General features: G+C 40.8%; 1 protein-coding gene across 4 annotated transcripts in view; it reads right to left on the reverse strand.

The window, feature by feature from the left end:
* ATF6 (activating transcription factor 6) overlaps window positions 1-18211 on the reverse strand; it is a 99783-nt gene that overhangs the window by 66294 nt on the left and 15278 nt on the right. For all 4 annotated transcript variants that reach the window (XM_068952064.1, XM_068952065.1, XM_068952067.1 and 1 more), the window contains exons 8-10: window positions 17064-17249; window positions 16542-16633; window positions 2969-3112 (exon numbers count right to left, since the gene is read on the reverse strand). In XM_068952064.1, coding sequence (XP_068808165.1) covers window positions 2969-3112; window positions 16542-16633; window positions 17064-17249 — 422 coding nt within the window. The remainder of the gene's footprint in view (window positions 1-2968; window positions 3113-16541; window positions 16634-17063; window positions 17250-18211) is intronic.

The raw sequence follows: 18211 nt of genomic DNA on the forward strand, positions 1-18211 counted from the left end.
GAAACGTGCCACATCGGACACAAAAGCCTCACCATGGCCGCAGAAAACTACAGTATTAAAACGATTTTGATTTATTGCCTTCTTTCTGCGTGGCAAAACATATTAGGGCTTTCTGCACATCTGTGTCTGACTTTGTTGAACCAGCCAAAACACTCTACTGGAAAGAGAAGATCTGATAGGATAAACCCTGTAAGGGGAAAATAAGAGCTGGATTAGCCAGACTTCCATCTGGAGACAATTAAGCATTTGTTAAAGTGACTATATAACTAAATAAACCTCAGCAAAATAACTGATAAACATATTCATGGCTAATACACAGTTTATTCATTAGCACTGCTGGCTGGAATTGCTGAAGCAGACTATAAGCATGCTCCCTATGAGGAGTTAACACAGCTCTTCAGGAGTTAATGGAGGAATAAGCATAAGGATGGACTCTCAATTTTCTAATAAGGTACAGTATTCATTAAGTTCAGAACATGCTCCTAATCTTGAACTTCCCATTCCTTCTCTTTAGCAACTGAAAACATAGATGCTGCAGTTTGAAAAGGAAGAAGAGAGGTAGCATGACTAATATCTCTACTATGCAAGCTAAAATAAAGATCATGAGAAAAAAAAAAAACAAACAGATTTTTCCCAAAAAAGCAGCTGGAAAAGGTTGAGAAAATCGCTACATATATTTCTAAACTCTCTTCTACCACATTCTCCCTAACATCATACAGCAAGGCAAGACCGGTCAGATGTATAACTCTGAAGCTCTAAGTGTTTGGAAATCCTGGAGATAAAAAAAAAAAAAAATCATATTTATTTGAAAAGTAACCTGGTAACCTGGTCATCTATATTGAACTATAACCCAACATCTGACAACAGTGTTTCTGCAGGGGTTATTTTTATTATAGTAGATATGTAGCCTGCAGAACTTATTCCCTGTTAAGGAGAAGGATGCTTGAGAAGCGATACAGAACAAGGTTTGTATGCTTAGCAGCTAGTAAAACGAAGTGACTGTAGAGGTCTAGCACTGGAAATTATATAACAAAGTTTTTGACCAAGCTACTATCACAGCCCATTATAATGGGCATTGCCTAGCACACTCAAAATAATTCAATTAAGCAAACCAGAAGCCTGTTGGTTCAAGGGATTAATGTAATTCACAACCTCGTTGTTGATGAATTTAGATGACTTCATTTGTAAGGGGGAAAAAAAACGTAGATAAAAAGGAACTGCCAGATCCAGGGCACAGAAGGTTTTACCTCTACCCAAAGCATAAATCATCAAAATATGCTAGATGAATCAAATACACAGCACTTCAGAGATCAAACATATAACAGAAGACATGCCGTGCATCTACACAAAGAGCTTGGTATGGGCTTAAGATCGGACTAACACCCTAATGCCCCTTGCATCTGTATAAATGCAACCACCAGCAACCATTCTAGAGAATGCTTCACTGAAGTCAAATACAAGGAAAGAAGGGAGCAACCTGAGAGCACAACCTCCTGCAACAGGACGTGAAGGACAGCAGTTGTCCAATGGCTCAAGGACTAGAGTTCTCCCATAGTTAAACTGTATCTTGACAATAAATTAGCAGACACAAATGGCTACTACGGCCATAGTAGTACTATGCTTACTAACTGCGTCTCAGCTTAAATCAACAACAGGAATACCTCTGGTTTGTTTCAGGGCAAAGTCAAAACATTTAATCTATACCACCTTCAGTAGTAGTTTCAATTCACCTTTTTGACCTACCCCACAAACCAACTAGGAATGAGACATGGTTTAGGAAACATAACTAACTATAACTTTACAGACTTATCACGAATAAACAGTTGGTTTACTACTCAGCTGTGAGGGAACATCCAAAGTTTGCCGGATTGCAGTCCAAAGACCGTATTACTTCATGCCTAGCCCTACGCTCCTGATCAGATGCCTGTGTGAAATTTTGGCTTGACAAAGTCTTATCCTTTGGACTATGGAGAACTAAAGATGGAGCATGCACAATTGTTTTCAGGATCTTAAAGCCACCAATTATGTGGAAGGCATATTAATATGCAAGTTCTTTGAACAGGACCACACATTTCCAGGATGTCTTAAAAATAGGTTTCTAAGAAAACTTTGTCTTCAAGTCTCTCTCCTTTAAGAAACATTTATTTGGTATTTTCCTGCACAACAGTGAGGGCTAGACAATTTATTCCTTCTTTTAAAGCTGTTTTTTTTAATCCCCCTTCCATTGTCCGAATCTTCAAAAAAAAAAAAAAAGCCAGCAATCACAAAATCGGAGAGGAATTCAACAAAAATACTGCACAGCCTAGATGGAGCGCACTCTGAAGGTTACCAGTACAGCTACAAGATATGAACCACTCATATCACCTCAGTTTCCAAATACTAATCAAGTGTTTGACTTTTTTTTTTTTTTTTAGCCTCCTAGGGAAGAGCTTCAAAACTAAATCAGGGAATAACAATCGGTAACAGCTGTGACAGTGCCAAAGAAAGTCTAAAATAAGAACGATTCGTATGGGTAATCGGCAGCTATGCAGTGTCCATTCAGAAAGCACCTAATCAAGTGATCAGGAAATTCTTACAGACAAGTGTCACAGGATCTGTAGGCCTGCTCACCTTTAGAAGGGTGACAGGTCTTCTCTAAGGGCTACAAGCACTGAAAGACAGATTTGCTTCACCTTTGTTTGCAGCAGTAAGATGCACGTAACATTGTCTTCCTCCACACTAAACGTACACCAGCTTTCCCTAGGATAAAGTCTCAGCTGATATTAAAAATAGCTTGTATATATTTATCAATAGCTCGTGTAACTCCTGTAGCTACAAAACAAAAAAGAAAAACTTTCAAAACATTGTAACTTCAGTTGCTCTACAAGAACAATAATAATTCTGGCCAAAAAACAAATGGAAGGACAGTGAGGTCTAAAAGGACCACTGTCCTCTGCCTCTTACAAAAGATTAAAGATACTCATCTCACCTGTTAGTCTTCTCAGGAATTATGCCACCAGGTATTTTCTGAGCTGTGCTGGACTCCTGGCTGGCTGAGAACTCCAGCAGATTTCTGGTCCGATGGTTAGAACTCACAGCGGAATCAACTGCACTGGCATCCTTTTCAAATACTCTGGAAAATATAAACAGCTATAGCAAAACATATCACTTATACACAAAGAATCCGCAAGACACTTTACTGTAAGGTGTTAAATAAGTGAATAACTTCCTGGCTGCTAGTATCTGTGTTACATGGATATGGTTCGTGTCATATCTAATGCTGAAACTTAGAATCTCGTGCCATTAAATGACTGTGATTCAAAGCATGACTCAAGAGAAAAGTAATTCTGTTCTCCTTCTCAGTGTCTCTTGCCGGAAGGATTTTGATGCTCTGGTTTTCTTGTTTCCCCATAGCCCCACCTGATGAAATTGAAATCAATCTGTAAGCCCTGCAGGCAGGAGAGAATTACCTATATTCGAGTCAAAGTACTCCTGAACTTTTGCTTTCATTAGTCCCATAACATAATTGACACAAATTATACGAATACAGCATGTAAAGAGAACACAGCTACCGAATTCTAAGCAGCTGTTGGCTTGGAATATTATGCCGATCATTTAACAAAACGAGAGACTTATCTATGTTCAAGCCCATACGGATTTAGAGGCATTAGCAGGACTGACAACTCCATCTACACAGCAGCCGTGAGGCCTCTTCCCAGACAGGCAGCCTTGCTGGGGTAGGCTTGCACTGATCAGAGGATCCTCCCCAGGGGCTGCTCTCCCCTGCATGCTACCCATGCAGCATCCAAACCTCTGTGCTGCTCTCGATGCAAAGCAATGCAGCAGTATTTTAAGCAGGAGCTGGAAAAACAACTAGACAACCACTATACGGGAATGACTCCATCTTAGTTTAGAAGGGCAAGTTACAGTGAAGTATCCTAAAGGCACAAAAGCAATATTTTAAGATATCTTCCCCAGAGGCTAGCTTTACTCTTTTGGAAACACGGTTGCTTCCCAAAATACATACATTTACAAAATCAAGTCCTAACCTTCTTAGCTGACAAGAGCAAAGCACTGCCAGCAGCAACACAGCAAAAATGCAAAATACAACAAGACCACAGCATGTTGATGAGACCACGGCTTACAGAGCACATTTTAATTCATGCCCCATCTGTCCTGTGCAGCAGAGCATAAACTCTGCAGGGTAAGATCTCATTTTCCTGTCTGTTATATGCCATCATGCCGTAACAGGCAATGAATACCAACGATAATAACAGAGAAAAGTGAGAACTAGCAAGGGGAGCAGATCAAATACTCCGCAACCAAGTTGAAGGTATTCAAACACAGTTTCCTAGCAATCCTCTCTCTTTTGCCAACACACTTGCGCTCCTGTTAACAGTAAGCTAGCTCTCCCTATGAGTAACTGTGTCACGTTCGGCAGAACCATCAGAGCCAGGGCAATTCCAGATAAAGGCCTGACGTCACTTGGACTGTGCCTCGTTTCCTCCAGGTTTCCAGGCAGCAGCACAGAACCAGGGCACTGCAAATGTTATAGGCTCCGTTTTCACTAAAGTGAAAAACATTTATAGATAGTTTCCTTACTGTATATGTGAACTACCATCCAGAAGTCTCGTTGCTTCTGATGCATAGAACGGAAAGACAGATGGTTTATTCAGAGCCCTGTAGATTAAGACGAGCGTTACAACAGAGCACAGGCAACCCCACGGGCAGGAGTTATCTCCCAGTATATGCCACAGCACCTAACCTGACCGGTAGTAACTCTCAGCAACAAAACTAATGTTTTAAGCATCAACTGATATTTGCTAATATTGTTTCTATTCTTTCTAAACGCAGCTATGCTTATGACACAAATATAAGCTTCCTTCCCACTCAGAGCACATGTTTTGTGAACACCTAGAAGGTGACATACATCGGAAATAGCCTTTGACTGAGGGTCTTCTTTCATGCAAATACTCCTTTCTCAAACAACAGGGAAGCCAGAACATATTTAAGCTGCTCAACACTAGCATCATGAATCCAATATGGAAAAGCAAAACACAGGAGCAACAGAGCAGGAAAAAACCCTATGAGCACAGAGACCAAAAGACAGTAGGACCCTATAGATTTAATGAAACAGCAACAGTCTCTTTGATCCAGGCTTGTAAAGGGCCTGGCATAGTGCTGTCCTAGCACAAAAGTAAAATTCTTTGAAGCAACAATAAAGACACATAAGTCCATTTATTCTTGTCCTATGAGCCATATTCAGTGCTGAGGAGAGAAACCCTGCTCTGTGACACTGCAGTATCTGTTTTAAGATAACACTACCCAAATGGAAAGAAAAATACAGATGAAAAGTGCAAGTGATATAAGTTGTGCTGTCTGGGTCAAGACAAATGGTACATTAGATTCCTTCTGTCCCTCAAAGCCAGAGCTGCACGGAAGAATTAGAAGAAACAAATGAGCAAACAAAAAAAAGAAATTAAAAAACAACAACAACCACCACCACCACCACCAACAACAAAACAGAAGAACCTACGTCATCACCACCACAATATCCAATCACAAAGAAAAAATCTCCACCATCTACTACTTTAAGAGGCCACGTTTCTTCTCTTCTGATGAAAGCATCAGCACAGCTGGCAGCAATTCAAGCCAGTACTAGACTTCAAAATTAAATCTTATGTCTAAAAGGACGTCATACGCTCCTGCTGAAAGTCCCTCCCCTGCAAAATGGACTCCAAGTTCCTGCTCTACCTAATTTGGAGCCCTGACAGCCAGAAGTATACAGAAGTTTATTCATGAAACCAAAACTATCCATCACAGAAGATCTGTAAGTCAGAGCATTCTCCTGCAACCTGTTTCACCCACATCCCAAAATGAAGTAGCCATCCACTGCATTGGTGAACCTACTGGATCTGGCATTTTAGCCTATCCTGCTTTTCCTCCTTCCTGTTCCAAATGACACTTTGAACAAAAGACACCTTTCATAAAAGCACTTAGTTAAAGCTGATAAAAACCTAACCAGTAGAATCCTAACAAATCCATATTTTCCATGATGGCTCTTTCTCCCTATTCACCTAGCTCTGCAAAGGTGGGTCCCATAATTTCAGGTCCCATTTTGGGGAAGCGACTAGATCAGATGAAATACCACATGTAACATTATTACTCCAGTTCACCTTGAACTCTCCGAATGAAAATAGAGAAATACAAGCCAACTTCATGCAGGATAAAGATACACACTGCTCTGCAATCACAGTTAGTCTTCAGTTTTTCTAACTCAGTTGTTTTAGCTGTACAGCTACTTAAAAAACAAACCAAAACCTCACTTTATTATATCAGCTTTTATAGAAGGAAAGTGTTTATTTTTACTCTCCTCCTACTTAAAACACCTAAAGCTTTTCATTAAAATTTCACTCTGGCAGAAACTAAGCATGGGAGGTTTCAACCTGAAAGATTTCTTCAGCAGTGAGCAACAAAGAAGGATGCACACAGACTACGTTTTGCAGTCCCTACAAGCATAAACCACTTTTGAGAACAAAGGCACCAACTTGAAAGCAAATAAGATAATATTTATGGTATTTATTGCAATGCTTTTTCTTTATCAGGAGTGTTATTTCTCCACAACATGCTTCTTTTGAAGCAGGGCCAGCAGCAATTGCTGCCTTAAACTACATGGGCTACACTTGCCTCCCCTATCCCACTCATTCTTGCAGAATCTTGGAGATGATCAAAAGCATTCTTCTCAGTCTCAAATGCGGCTAGAGAGAAGAAAGGGGAGAGGAAAAAAAAAAGCCCTTCCTTGATCCTTTGGTTTGTAATAATGATCCAGTATCAAGAGAACCTTCCTTTTTGATAAGACAAAAAAAATAATAATAATAATAAAGCAATTTGAAATACTGCCTGTCCTTTACTTTCCAGTTATTTAGGGAGTTTTGTTAATTCTTCCCCTTCTGAACAGAAGATTCTGTTGTTCCATCATATAGCTGCTTTCCCTTCCTTGCCCACACAAGCGCTCACTTGTAAAACCTGTCTGCAAATAGGGGTCCGTTTTCAAATAATGGAGAGGAGAAGACATGCAAGTTAAGGGTCTATATCCTCATCTGACTCCTTCCTCCCAAAGATCATTCCTTGCCAAGTACCTACATGAGGGCATGACAAAGGACATCAGAAAAGTTTCCTCTTTGACCTCTCACATAGACATGGGGAAAAGCATGAGTTCTCACCAAAGAATTCCATTAGCAGCTGGGATGAAGGAGGACCGACCTCTCCTGCAGAGGTGCATCGGAAATACCTGCCTTAGTTAAGGCATACTGAGCTTTCCAAGCACCAGGCAGAACAGCAGCTCTGTGAGATGGAACAGGAAGAGACTATGGAGCAGATCCCAACAGCATCATCCTGAAGATTAAATCAATGTTCAGCATTTAAAAGCATCATACAGAGAAGGACAGAAACAGTGAAAAGGAAAGGTAGGCAATTCCATTTAGAGGGAAAAAGCTGCTGTAAAACAGCATTTTCAGCTAAAATATCAACAGTTGCTGGAAAAAAAAAAACTCGTTTTAATATGACAGATGGCAAAAGCAAGCACAAGTTTTTCATTCAGTTGGGTTACAAAATGAGAATTTGGAGAGGCTGCAAAATAGAACACTTGGCCACATCTGCCCTGAGCAAGTCCTATTGTTTGCAGGAAATGAGTTCCTGCCCCATGTTACAAATCCAGAAAGACCAAGGCTGCAAACTGCCTTTATCGGACAAGACGACCAGTGAGAGGTTGGAACTGCTCTGTTCTGTTCCACCACACTTACAAACCTGGGGTGTCTATGCAGGCTTCACAGCCTGTGTTTGGATGTTACAGATATTCTGGGCATTAAAGGGTTTTCACACAGCCACAAACACTCTGTCCAAGCTGGCTGGGCTATGGGCTTGTTTAAGATGCAAAATCAGATCCAAAGAAAAAAGAAAGAACCACTAAGCACTTCATGCGATGTTTGTTCAAAAAACGTAGATAACTGATTACAGGAGGAAAAGAAAAGCAACACCCCTCTGTCATGGTTCTCCAGGAATTCCATGGCACCCGATATTTTAGCTGTATTTTTACTTCTTTGGTTTGAACGTCAGTTTGATAAATGTGAAAGCAAGTCTTGCCAGGAGCCTGAACTAAATTTCATTTGTAACTCTGGCTGAACAAATCTTTTGCACTTAAAAGTTTTGAATACTGGAATTTAAGCTGTACAGTAATTTGTAGACCAAAACAAATAGTGATACCGTAACAAAACCTTTTCTGGGGACACAACCATCTCTGCATACGAGTTGGGACCTTTCCAAGCAGATAAAAAAGTTGACAGCGCTGGGTGACACCAATCAAAGATGTCGTCCTCTTCCTAACCGGTTCCAGACAAGACTGCCACAGTGCCAAACGCTCTCTGGAAAGTTTTCTCACTTCTTATTGCCGATGAGGGCATCATCTGCTGGACTGCTCCAAATTCACAGCACGGCATTAACTTCTGCCAGGGCTGCAAAGCTGGCGAAAGGAGCCCAGCTGTTTTCCTCTGCTGGGAAGGAAGATGAACGAAACCTATAAACTGGATGACAGTCTGCGTGCCTGCTTTTGGTTTGTGGCTTTTTTAAAGCAATTTACTTACAATAAAGCTGTTAGAAAAGAAGCAAGCTTCACCACCTGGTGCTTACAAAGTTATATACAACTATTTGGAAGTGGACTTGCCTTTTGTGCTAAAGTTTGGGCAAGCCTGATACAAGCAGTCTCAATCACAATGTTCATTCAGGGTGAAACTTTTGCGTATTTGACTCCCAAACCCGGTGCATGAAACAAGGCTGCAAAGTTCTCCCTGCTTTATGAGTTATAGCTGGCAGCTCCTCACCATAACAACAGGATGTGCTTCAGACACAGATTTCAGTGTTGGCAATTTTCTCTCTAAAAGAGCTATGTTAGAATGTCCTAGAGGTCCTCCTAGATCCTGTCGAATCCAAAATGCTGGATAAACGGTCATAGTAAGGCATCATACACAATTAACTTAGTCCTACTAGTTTCAGGTTAGCTAGATAACTTTGTCTCTACACAAGACAAGACCGTAATCTAGTTTGATAACCATTCCTTTTCCAGAGTCTCTTCAGATACATGACCAGTGATGCTAAAGAAACACATTTGAAAAGGTGTTTTTAGAGTGCATAAACATGTGACTTCAGCAAGTGCCCCCATCTCTTTGCAAATGTTTCTTATGCTCCCTATTTTTAGATATTTCAACAGATAAAGGGATAAACACCTTTGACATCAACCACAGAAGTCAGTGTGTGCGGCAGTAACTGTAACCAAGGTGGTGGTTTAATGACATTTATATTCTATTTTGTGAAGCTGGCTGCCTTGCACAAGGGCAAAAAACTACTGTCAGTTGAAGTAATTCACCATTCTGCAATATATATAGGAATTCAGGGGGCCCTGGGTGTCAAGCTTCACAGAGAGGAGAGAAGAAGAAAAAACAACAACAAACAGGGCAGTAGTTTGCTTCCAAGTAGCAACTTCTGACACGCTAAGGTAGGGCAGATCTTTAGGAGCATTTCTGGGGGAAATAAAAACTATCAGCTGTGAGTTTGAACAAACAGTTACTATATTCCCAGAAGTCATGAAAAGAAGCACCCCTAAAATTCAAATAATGTAGTGAGCACAACTAGCACATTATTAAGTTCACATCATCCCATTTTAACCTTGAGCATCCAAGATGTTCTTTCTTTTTCACAGCAGAGCAGCAGCAGCAAAGCCTGAACCCATGGAGAAAGGGATAAGTTATCAACCAGTGTAACTCTGGCATTCCGCACCAGCTCTGCAACAGCCCCATCACCAAAAGGATGGTGTAAAGAAAAGAGCACAGTCAGTCCAAGGCATAACTCGGCCAGGATTCTGGATGAACATGTGACCATGACCAGTAAAGGAAGGAATTGATTCCTGCTCCTACTCTTGTAGTTTGTAAGGAAATCCATGCATTGGATTTTATTCAGTCCATAAACCCATCAGGAGAGATCAAGAGGTGTGGAACCTAAACCCACATCCAAGCTTGTCCCTCTCCCTCTTTATTTCTCTCTCTCCTGAAGAAAAAACTACATCACAAGACAAAAGGTGTGATAATGGAGCAGTTTTGTAGCTTTGAGCCCTCTCTAACTCAATTGAGAGCTTAAAGTAACAAAAAATTTAAAAAAGAGACTCGTCATCCATTACTGCAAACATTAAAGCATAAAGCAAGCAAAATGTAAGTCTCCCACCATCACCCAGATTAGCGTCCCATCTAGTCTGCACAATGTTAGTCAGTACTAGCTGCGTATTTAAACGCGCAGTGTACCCATGCACAAGCAGCAAATCATGGTAGCATACAATTGCAGCTACTCATGGGTGGTTTCCTTGTGATTAGTAATAAAGATGATGAATCTCACCACTTCCTTTTTTTTTCCCCTAACATTTGTGTTATCAGTCTTAGAAATGAGACACATCCTTCAGTCTTTCCAGGGTCAAAATCACTGCTTCTTTATACATTGTAGACAGCAACGATTAGAGCAGACAAATCACTCTTCCCAGTTATACAGGCTGCTATCTTTACTAGCAGGTTGCTCAATGGCTCTAAACTTTAATAGATTACACAGTTTCCAGGATAGCTCTGGAAAGCAGAGGAAAACCTACTAGGATATTCAGGAGAAGAACTGCATGGGAGTCTCTATGAAAGACCAGCAATTCTAGTGCAGCTGCTGCAGGTCAATAGGATACAAGATTTTTCAAGCAGCAGCTTTACTTAGCTCCAATCAATCATCATTTCAGTCACCTCCTACCACAAACACAGCTCAAGAATTTTCTGTTATTTCATAAAACCTCTTTTCCAGTTTCCAAGGGGTTCCAGCCATACAGAGATGGCCAAGGTGTAAGGGGCGGGCGGGCAATGACATCACCTTAAACCTCCTGTCCAATCTCTTCTTGCAGATCTGTTTTTCATCCCTCCAACTTGAATTTTCCTTTGTTTTCTATCCATTAAATATCTGAAATAGTAGTTAAGACACGTCCTGGCTAACATCTTTATAAATGTTCTAAAACTACTGATGGAAGATGATGACCACGTAGCTTGAGCAGGCTGATGGGGGGTGAGGAGCAGGGAAGAATCTAGCTGAATGCTTTTCATAGCCAAGAAAATAACATCAGGGCCATTAGCAAGTATCTGGCTTACTTGCTTTGCTGCTACTGCCCCAAGAAGCACAGACTCAGAAAATTCCCTTTTGTATCTTCTTTCCTAATCTTTCTAAGTTTCTTTTACTCCTACTACAAAGAGAAAAAGGGTAAGAATTTGACAGTCACCAATCTCTACCAACTCACTGGTCAATTTTCTGTGAATACATTACTATCACATGCAGGATTTCCATTAAAAAAAAAAAAGAAAGTGAGATTGTTTAAACTAGAACATGTGTTTGGTTTTGTTTCAAATGAGCACAAACAAAGCTAACCCCTTCAGATCTGGTTACTACCCAGGCACAGACTAACATAAATGGGGAAATTAAACAAGAGCAGGAAAAGGAATCTAGGAATTGTAACAGTCTAAACATCTCCAGTTTTCATGTTCTAAGTGATGAATCCAAACGCACAGCTAATCAGATGTTTCTTAATACCAGAGGTCAGCAGTCTTTCAGGAGTGCTAATCAGCTGAGAAGGTAAATGTACCGACTGACACTGCCTCTCACAGACGCCTGCCTCCAGATCTTGCGGTTCCAGCTCCCAGCCCTGCGGCGAGCCAAGGTCTGCACGCCCACTGCCTTTTGTGCAAACACCGTGGGCTGCCAATTCCCGTCTTGCACCTTAGGGTATGCAAGTGCGGGGAAAAGGGATGACCTCTTCAGGGAGTGAAATCAGAATGGACTCTCTTCCCTTCATACACCTCACCAATCATTCACAAGTAATAACAAAAGGAAAATTTTTAAAGATGTTACATCCAAGTCTAAATAATTCACTAAGATTACAGAACAGTTCATTGACACAGATGGGAAATTCCTGGGCACCTTTCATCTAGTATAAAGCAACTACATTAAAGAGAAACTTACACTAACAGATTTCCTGCTACATTCCTTTTTCTGCTTTTAGTAGTTGAAAGTTTCAGTTTTCTATACAAATATCCACTACCAACATACTCCTAGTTTAGCAAGGTAGTACAACATCAATGTGCAGTTACCATTAACTCTATACAAACCATATTCAGGATCAGAAAGTATTAAATCATTCAATTTACGTTCTTTTAGCAGAGTTAACATGGTGCCATTTCCAAGGCTGGAGGATGTTCTGAAAAGTATTTCATCAATTAAGTGCATGAGACTAGACTCTCCCTCCAGTCTTTCAAGCAGGTTTCCCGAGCTGATACGCCAGCTTCCCTACCAGGCTTTCCGTGCCACTCCCATACTCCCAAGTTATATGTTACAGATCACCCATACCCATAGTATATTTGTCAGCAGGAAAGAATCTTTTCCAGCAGAATAATTTTATCTGCTATATCCGTTTGCCAAAAGCTGCCAGATCTTGGACTACTTCCCATAAGCTTAAAGTGGCATAACAGCACTGCCTCAGAATCCTCTATAAAACATCCCAAACATCTCACCTTTTAAGTACAGAGTAAACGAGATTTAAGACCAACAAATAACACTACGTATAAACCAGTGTTAGAGCCACACACCCCACGAATGCAGAAGAAAATACAGAACTAACCACACAGCCCATCATCCAGATGTTATTTTGTGGGGTCCCGAGTGCCAAACGCCACACTGGCTGTTTAAGTACACAGACCACAGCGTGCGAGGAAAGTGCTCTCACTATAGCACAGCTGTTAGACAAACGTGGTCTGTGTCACTGCATCACAGGTTGACTTTGGGTCTTATCTGCTGAGGAAACTGCAAGCTGCATTAATTTACTACCACAGCCTGTAACATTTAGGTTTCTTTAATGGCTAGTTTGGCAGTGGCTTGCTCAGGAAGAACTTAGCAGTCTCAGTTTCTCCCACGTGCGGCCATGCAGTTCTGTAGGAAGGGAGAGCTACCAGCAGACTGCCTCTGCTCACCCTCTGGGCTTTGGGAAAGGACATCAGAACTTCCGGGTCCTACCAACACCTCCCTCCACCTTTCACAGCACTTCTTCTGTGCCTTTCTTCAGTGAATCAGGAACAGATTCCCCCTCATCCAGAGGTAACACGTGGTGTCCTTCTCCTCTAGGCCAAGAAGGGTTTGCAGGATTGCCTGCCCTACTGCTTCATATTACACACAGAATCACACACAGAATCGTTTAGGTTGGAAGGGACCTCTGGAGATCATCTAGTCCAACCTCCCTGTTCAAGCAGGGTCACCTAGAGCATATTGCCCAGGATCACATCCAGACGGCTTTTGAATATCTCCGGCAAAGGAGACTCCACTACCTCTCTGGGCAACCTGTTCCAATGCTCTGTCACCCTCACAGTGAAGAAGTTTTTCCTCAGGTTCAGATGGAACTTCCTGTGCTTCAGTTTCTGCCCATTGCCTCTTGTCCTGTTGCTGGGCACCACGGAGAAGAGGCTGGCCTCATCCTCTTGACACTCCCCCTTCAGATACTTGTACACGTTGATGAGATCCCCTCTCAATCTTCTCTTCTCCAGGCTGAACAGGCCCAGCTCTTGCAATCTTTCTTCACAGGAGAGGTGCTCCAGCCCTCTAATCATCTTGGTAGCCCTCCGCTGGACTCTCTCCAGGAGTGCCATGTCTCTCTTGTACTGGGGAGCCCAGAACTGGACACAGTACTGCAGGTGAGGCCTCACCAGGGCTGAGGAGAGGGGCAGGATCACCTCCCTCGTCCTGCTGGCAACACTCTGCCTAATGCACCCCAGGAGACCATTGGCCTTCTTGGCCACAAGGGCACACTGCTGGCTCATGTTTAACTTCTTGTCCACCAGCACTCCCAGGTCCTTCTCTGCAGAGCTACTTTCCAACAGGTCAACCCCCAGCCTGTACTGGTGCATGGGATTATTCCTGCCTAGGTGCAGGACCTTGCACTTGCCTTTGTTGAACTTCATGCTATATATATATATATATATATATATATATATATATATATATATTTATATATACACACATATATATATATATTCCAGTCCCCCAAAAAACCTGGCCACTTTTCTGGCTTCTATGATTTGATAGAAGTAGAGAAATAAAGAAAAAACCTGTACATCTTTTCCTCTGTTTTACCTCTAGCCCTCAAAAAACCTATCCCTTCCGATTAAGAAGTTCCAAAGCATCTTGCAATTAAGGCCAACTAAGAGAATTTCAAAATTAGCTACAGAACTTAGGGGATGAAATTCCTACCCCCCTTCTTCTTTAAAGACATTGTGCTTGCGCTCTCTCTCTCACTCTAATGGTTCATTGATTTTAAATAATGAAATATACACTGCTAATATGGTCTTCAATCAAAATATTCTGGGCCTGAATGCCATCATAGGTCTATATAGGTGTGCAGATGAAATGCTTTCCTACAAAGAAGAAATGGTAATACTGCCACAAAGTTTCAAATCAGATTTATCTCCAGTTGATCACTGCCTGAAAATTAGGAATTCCACAGCTAGCTACTTCAGAAAAAAAAATTTCTTTTGCTGAACGATGAGCAAGCACAGACATTATCATAAAAATGCCTTGTTTCTATAAGTTGTTGCAAGGATTGAAAAAAGTGCACACATATTGCAAGTTTCGATTGTTAAAAACTCAGCAGAACAGCAATCATTACTCGCGGTTGTGGAGCTACCAATCACTAACACCTCCATAAGAGGAATAAAATGTACAAGGAAGGAGTGAAATCTTAAGTAATGGTTTGTATAGCCCACACTCTGGGCCTTCTGAAGGGTATTGCAAAATCAACATTCGCATCACCTTGATGCAGTTAAAATACTAGACTGTAACGCAAACATTCATTCTGCTAGGAGAAAAAGCAGAAAAGTAAGAGCAATTCCTTGCTTATTTTCAGTTACATTTCTCCCCATCATCTACATCCAATATTGACACAGGCCATGTAGTTCAGGCTTAGCTATTACACTTGAGTGCCAGGAAAAGCCAGACATCCTTTTCACTTTATCTACTTTCCTGAATAGACAAGTTAAAAACAGAAAAATTAACCCTGTTATATTTGCATAGTTATCTATTGTTATAAAGATATAAACACAAACTGATCTTTCAGTCTACTCTGACAGCAGTCTCTTGCTATCAAATCAACAGATTACTCAGACCAGAGGGTGGAGGAGCTGGCATGCCAACTTTAGAGTACCGTGGTAAAAGGCTTCCCACTCTCCTCTTCTGTCCTGTGTCCAAGACTGTCAAAACTAACACTTCATGCATTCCAACTCCTCATCCTAACGCGGATGAAATTAAACTCTCTTCTGGCTTCAGAAATATTACTGATTCTGTTAGTTCTCACCAAGTAAAGAGGAGTGTCTCCTGAGTGAGTGGTAATGTTTGCAGATGGGGTGGGATATAAAAATCAAGCGCTCAATATATGGAAGCTGATTTTTCTGCTTAATAGTCAAAAATCGCAGTATAACCCCTAAATGCACTTAGAAACTTTCTGCTTTAACATGATCTATATCAAAGTAAAATTATCAGCTGTATTTCACTGCCTGAGAGATAAGAAACAGTAAGCCTAAATACTTCAAAAGTAATTTCAGTTTTAGAAATTTTACTAATATCATTAAGAACTCAAAAATCAAGCATTGGAAGTGATTGTCACAGTCAGGAAAAAAAAAGTCTTGAGTTGTGACTAATTTATAGTCAGAAGCCTAACTATTCTCTAATAACAGATACGCACAAAATAAAAGGAGAAATTTATCTGCATGGTTTGAAAGCTTATGGGGAGAAAAAACACTCAAATCAAAGAACCTTCAGTATGTGAAGAACAAAACTGGCAATAGCCTTCAAGGCTGTATAAAGCTATTAAAGGGAGAAAGAGGAAAAAGCCTCTTCACCGGATTTGTAAAACAGGTAATAACGGGCTTAAGTTCTAATGAGGAAGACTGAGGCTGGACACACCTAATGGTAAGGATCACAAAGCACTGGAACAAACACTGGAATCTACCGCACTGGATGCGAAAAATGGCTTAAACACCCAGCGATTGAGATTAACACAGGTATAAACAAGCAGACGTGTCCTCAAAGTCTCTTTCCAACTTTTTGCTTAGGCTAAAAGGATTCTAGACGTAGCTCTTTTATCCCTTCAGGTGTAAATGCAGAAGGGAAACTGCTGAACGCTACAGTGGTTAGCAAAATGCTAAACCAAGATAAATGGGAAGTATAACATCCATCTCTTCTTGCCAGAGGGACTCCAAAAGAGGCACCATTACACCTCCCTCTGTGCAAGAGAAGAGTGAAGAAGAAAAAGCTAGGTTTCAGGTTCAAAGTTTTAAACAACATCACAGTCTGTAGTAAAGATTCAAATTAAAAAAAAAAAAATAGGCAGCAAACTCGCTATGGATTACAAGGAGTAGCGAGGGTATTGGGGAAGGGCAAAGAGATGTTCCCAGACAGCTTACCTCAGTGGACCACAATTCAGCATTATGAAAGCCAGTATCACCATCACACACAGAGTTCTTCTCTTTGGAGATGAGACTTTGAGTTTCTGGTTCTAGACAGGAAAAACACAAAAGACACGCAGTAAAAAAATCAAGCTCACAGACATGCAAGAGTATTTCAGAAGCTAAATAAACCAAATTAAACTTGCTTTTTAGATTTATACCTGTGTATGAGCATACCCAAGACTGCTTTAAAATGAAACTGGTTATTTTGTACATTATATTCAGCTTCTATCCAGTCCATTTTCTTGGTGAAATCTTCAGAAGCACCATGAAATATGGAATTAAAACTGTTCAAGGCAACTAGACAATACGACAGCTGACTTGACCTGGAGCTTGCAAAAATCCTGCTCCGAGTAGGAAGCTGAGCCAGAAACCCTCAGAGGTCTCTTCTAATCAACATTTCTATGATTCTATTCAAGTGCCTTCCACCTGAACAACTCCATCTTTATATACAGTTAGTTCTTCATCCAAATCTCTTACCTCCAACACCACTTCATCCAGTTGCCTTTTTAGTGAGCCATTCTCTCTCTTGAGTCTCTCATTCTCCAGTAAGGCTGCTTTCAGCCTGGCCTCCAGTCCCAACATGTATTCTTTTTTTTTCTTCCGTGACTGACAGGCTGACTCCCGGTTTTTGATCATGCGCTGTTGTCTTCTCAAGACATTGACCTAGATGGACAATAAGGAGGTCTGTTAGTAACTTCTAAGTTACAACTACTCTTTCATGTACCTTTTCTATTTGTCTAGTTTGTCAAAAGCCTGCATGGTTATTCTCCCCCACCCCACTTCAAATGAGCCAACGTGTTCATCCCCAAAGCAAGCAGCTATTGTATACATGCACCTCCAGGAGTTATAGCTAAGGGAGAATTAGGGAAAAAAAAAAAAACCGAACAGGTCTTGCACTGTCTCTTTTCTCTCTCGCATTCTCAGCCTTCTATATGCAGCAGGCGCAAAAGGTATACTCAAGCAGCAACTTCATTTGATGAAATACAAAAAAAAAAAACTAAAGCACAAGTCTACAGGTCTGCATTATGAACTTTGCTAGTCTACACAGTGGCAATAGGATCAAGAAAGAAAAAGTGTTTATGACGGCAAAAGAGAGAACTAAGAATAATGGAATCAAACTAATATAGATGGCATATCAAGAGGTATACAAATGATATCCACCCAAGGACATTAATTCTGGCCTATTTTATATACTGAACAAAACACAAGTAAACATATGGATAGATTTATTCAACATTCCTGAACAGCTTTAAAAGGTAAGCTTTTCCTACTGCCCTTAAGTCAAACTGACACTAATCCCCTCCTCAACCATTATGATTTAGTCATCTAAACTCCAAATCTCCTGTGAATTACCAGAAATGAAGGTATCTGAAGAAGATACTGAAGAAGTGATCAGGTAGAAGGAAGATGACTTAGAAGGCAGCTGAGCACAGGATATCAAAACCACAGTGTGCCTAACAAGAGCATAAGATCCAGGAAAGAAAAAACAAGTGACTTGATGAGTTTTATTAGTTTGTTTCAGCACCTTCTTTTTGCTGTTTCATTCTAACGCCACCAAATATAATTCTATTCCCTGCCATGGGAATATTAATCAAAAAAAATCTAAATGCATGCCTCTCTATTCA

This window comes from Struthio camelus, chromosome 8 (assembly GCF_040807025.1).
Source record: "Struthio camelus isolate bStrCam1 chromosome 8, bStrCam1.hap1, whole genome shotgun sequence".
Classification (NCBI taxonomy): domain Eukaryota; kingdom Metazoa; phylum Chordata; class Aves; order Struthioniformes; family Struthionidae; genus Struthio; species Struthio camelus.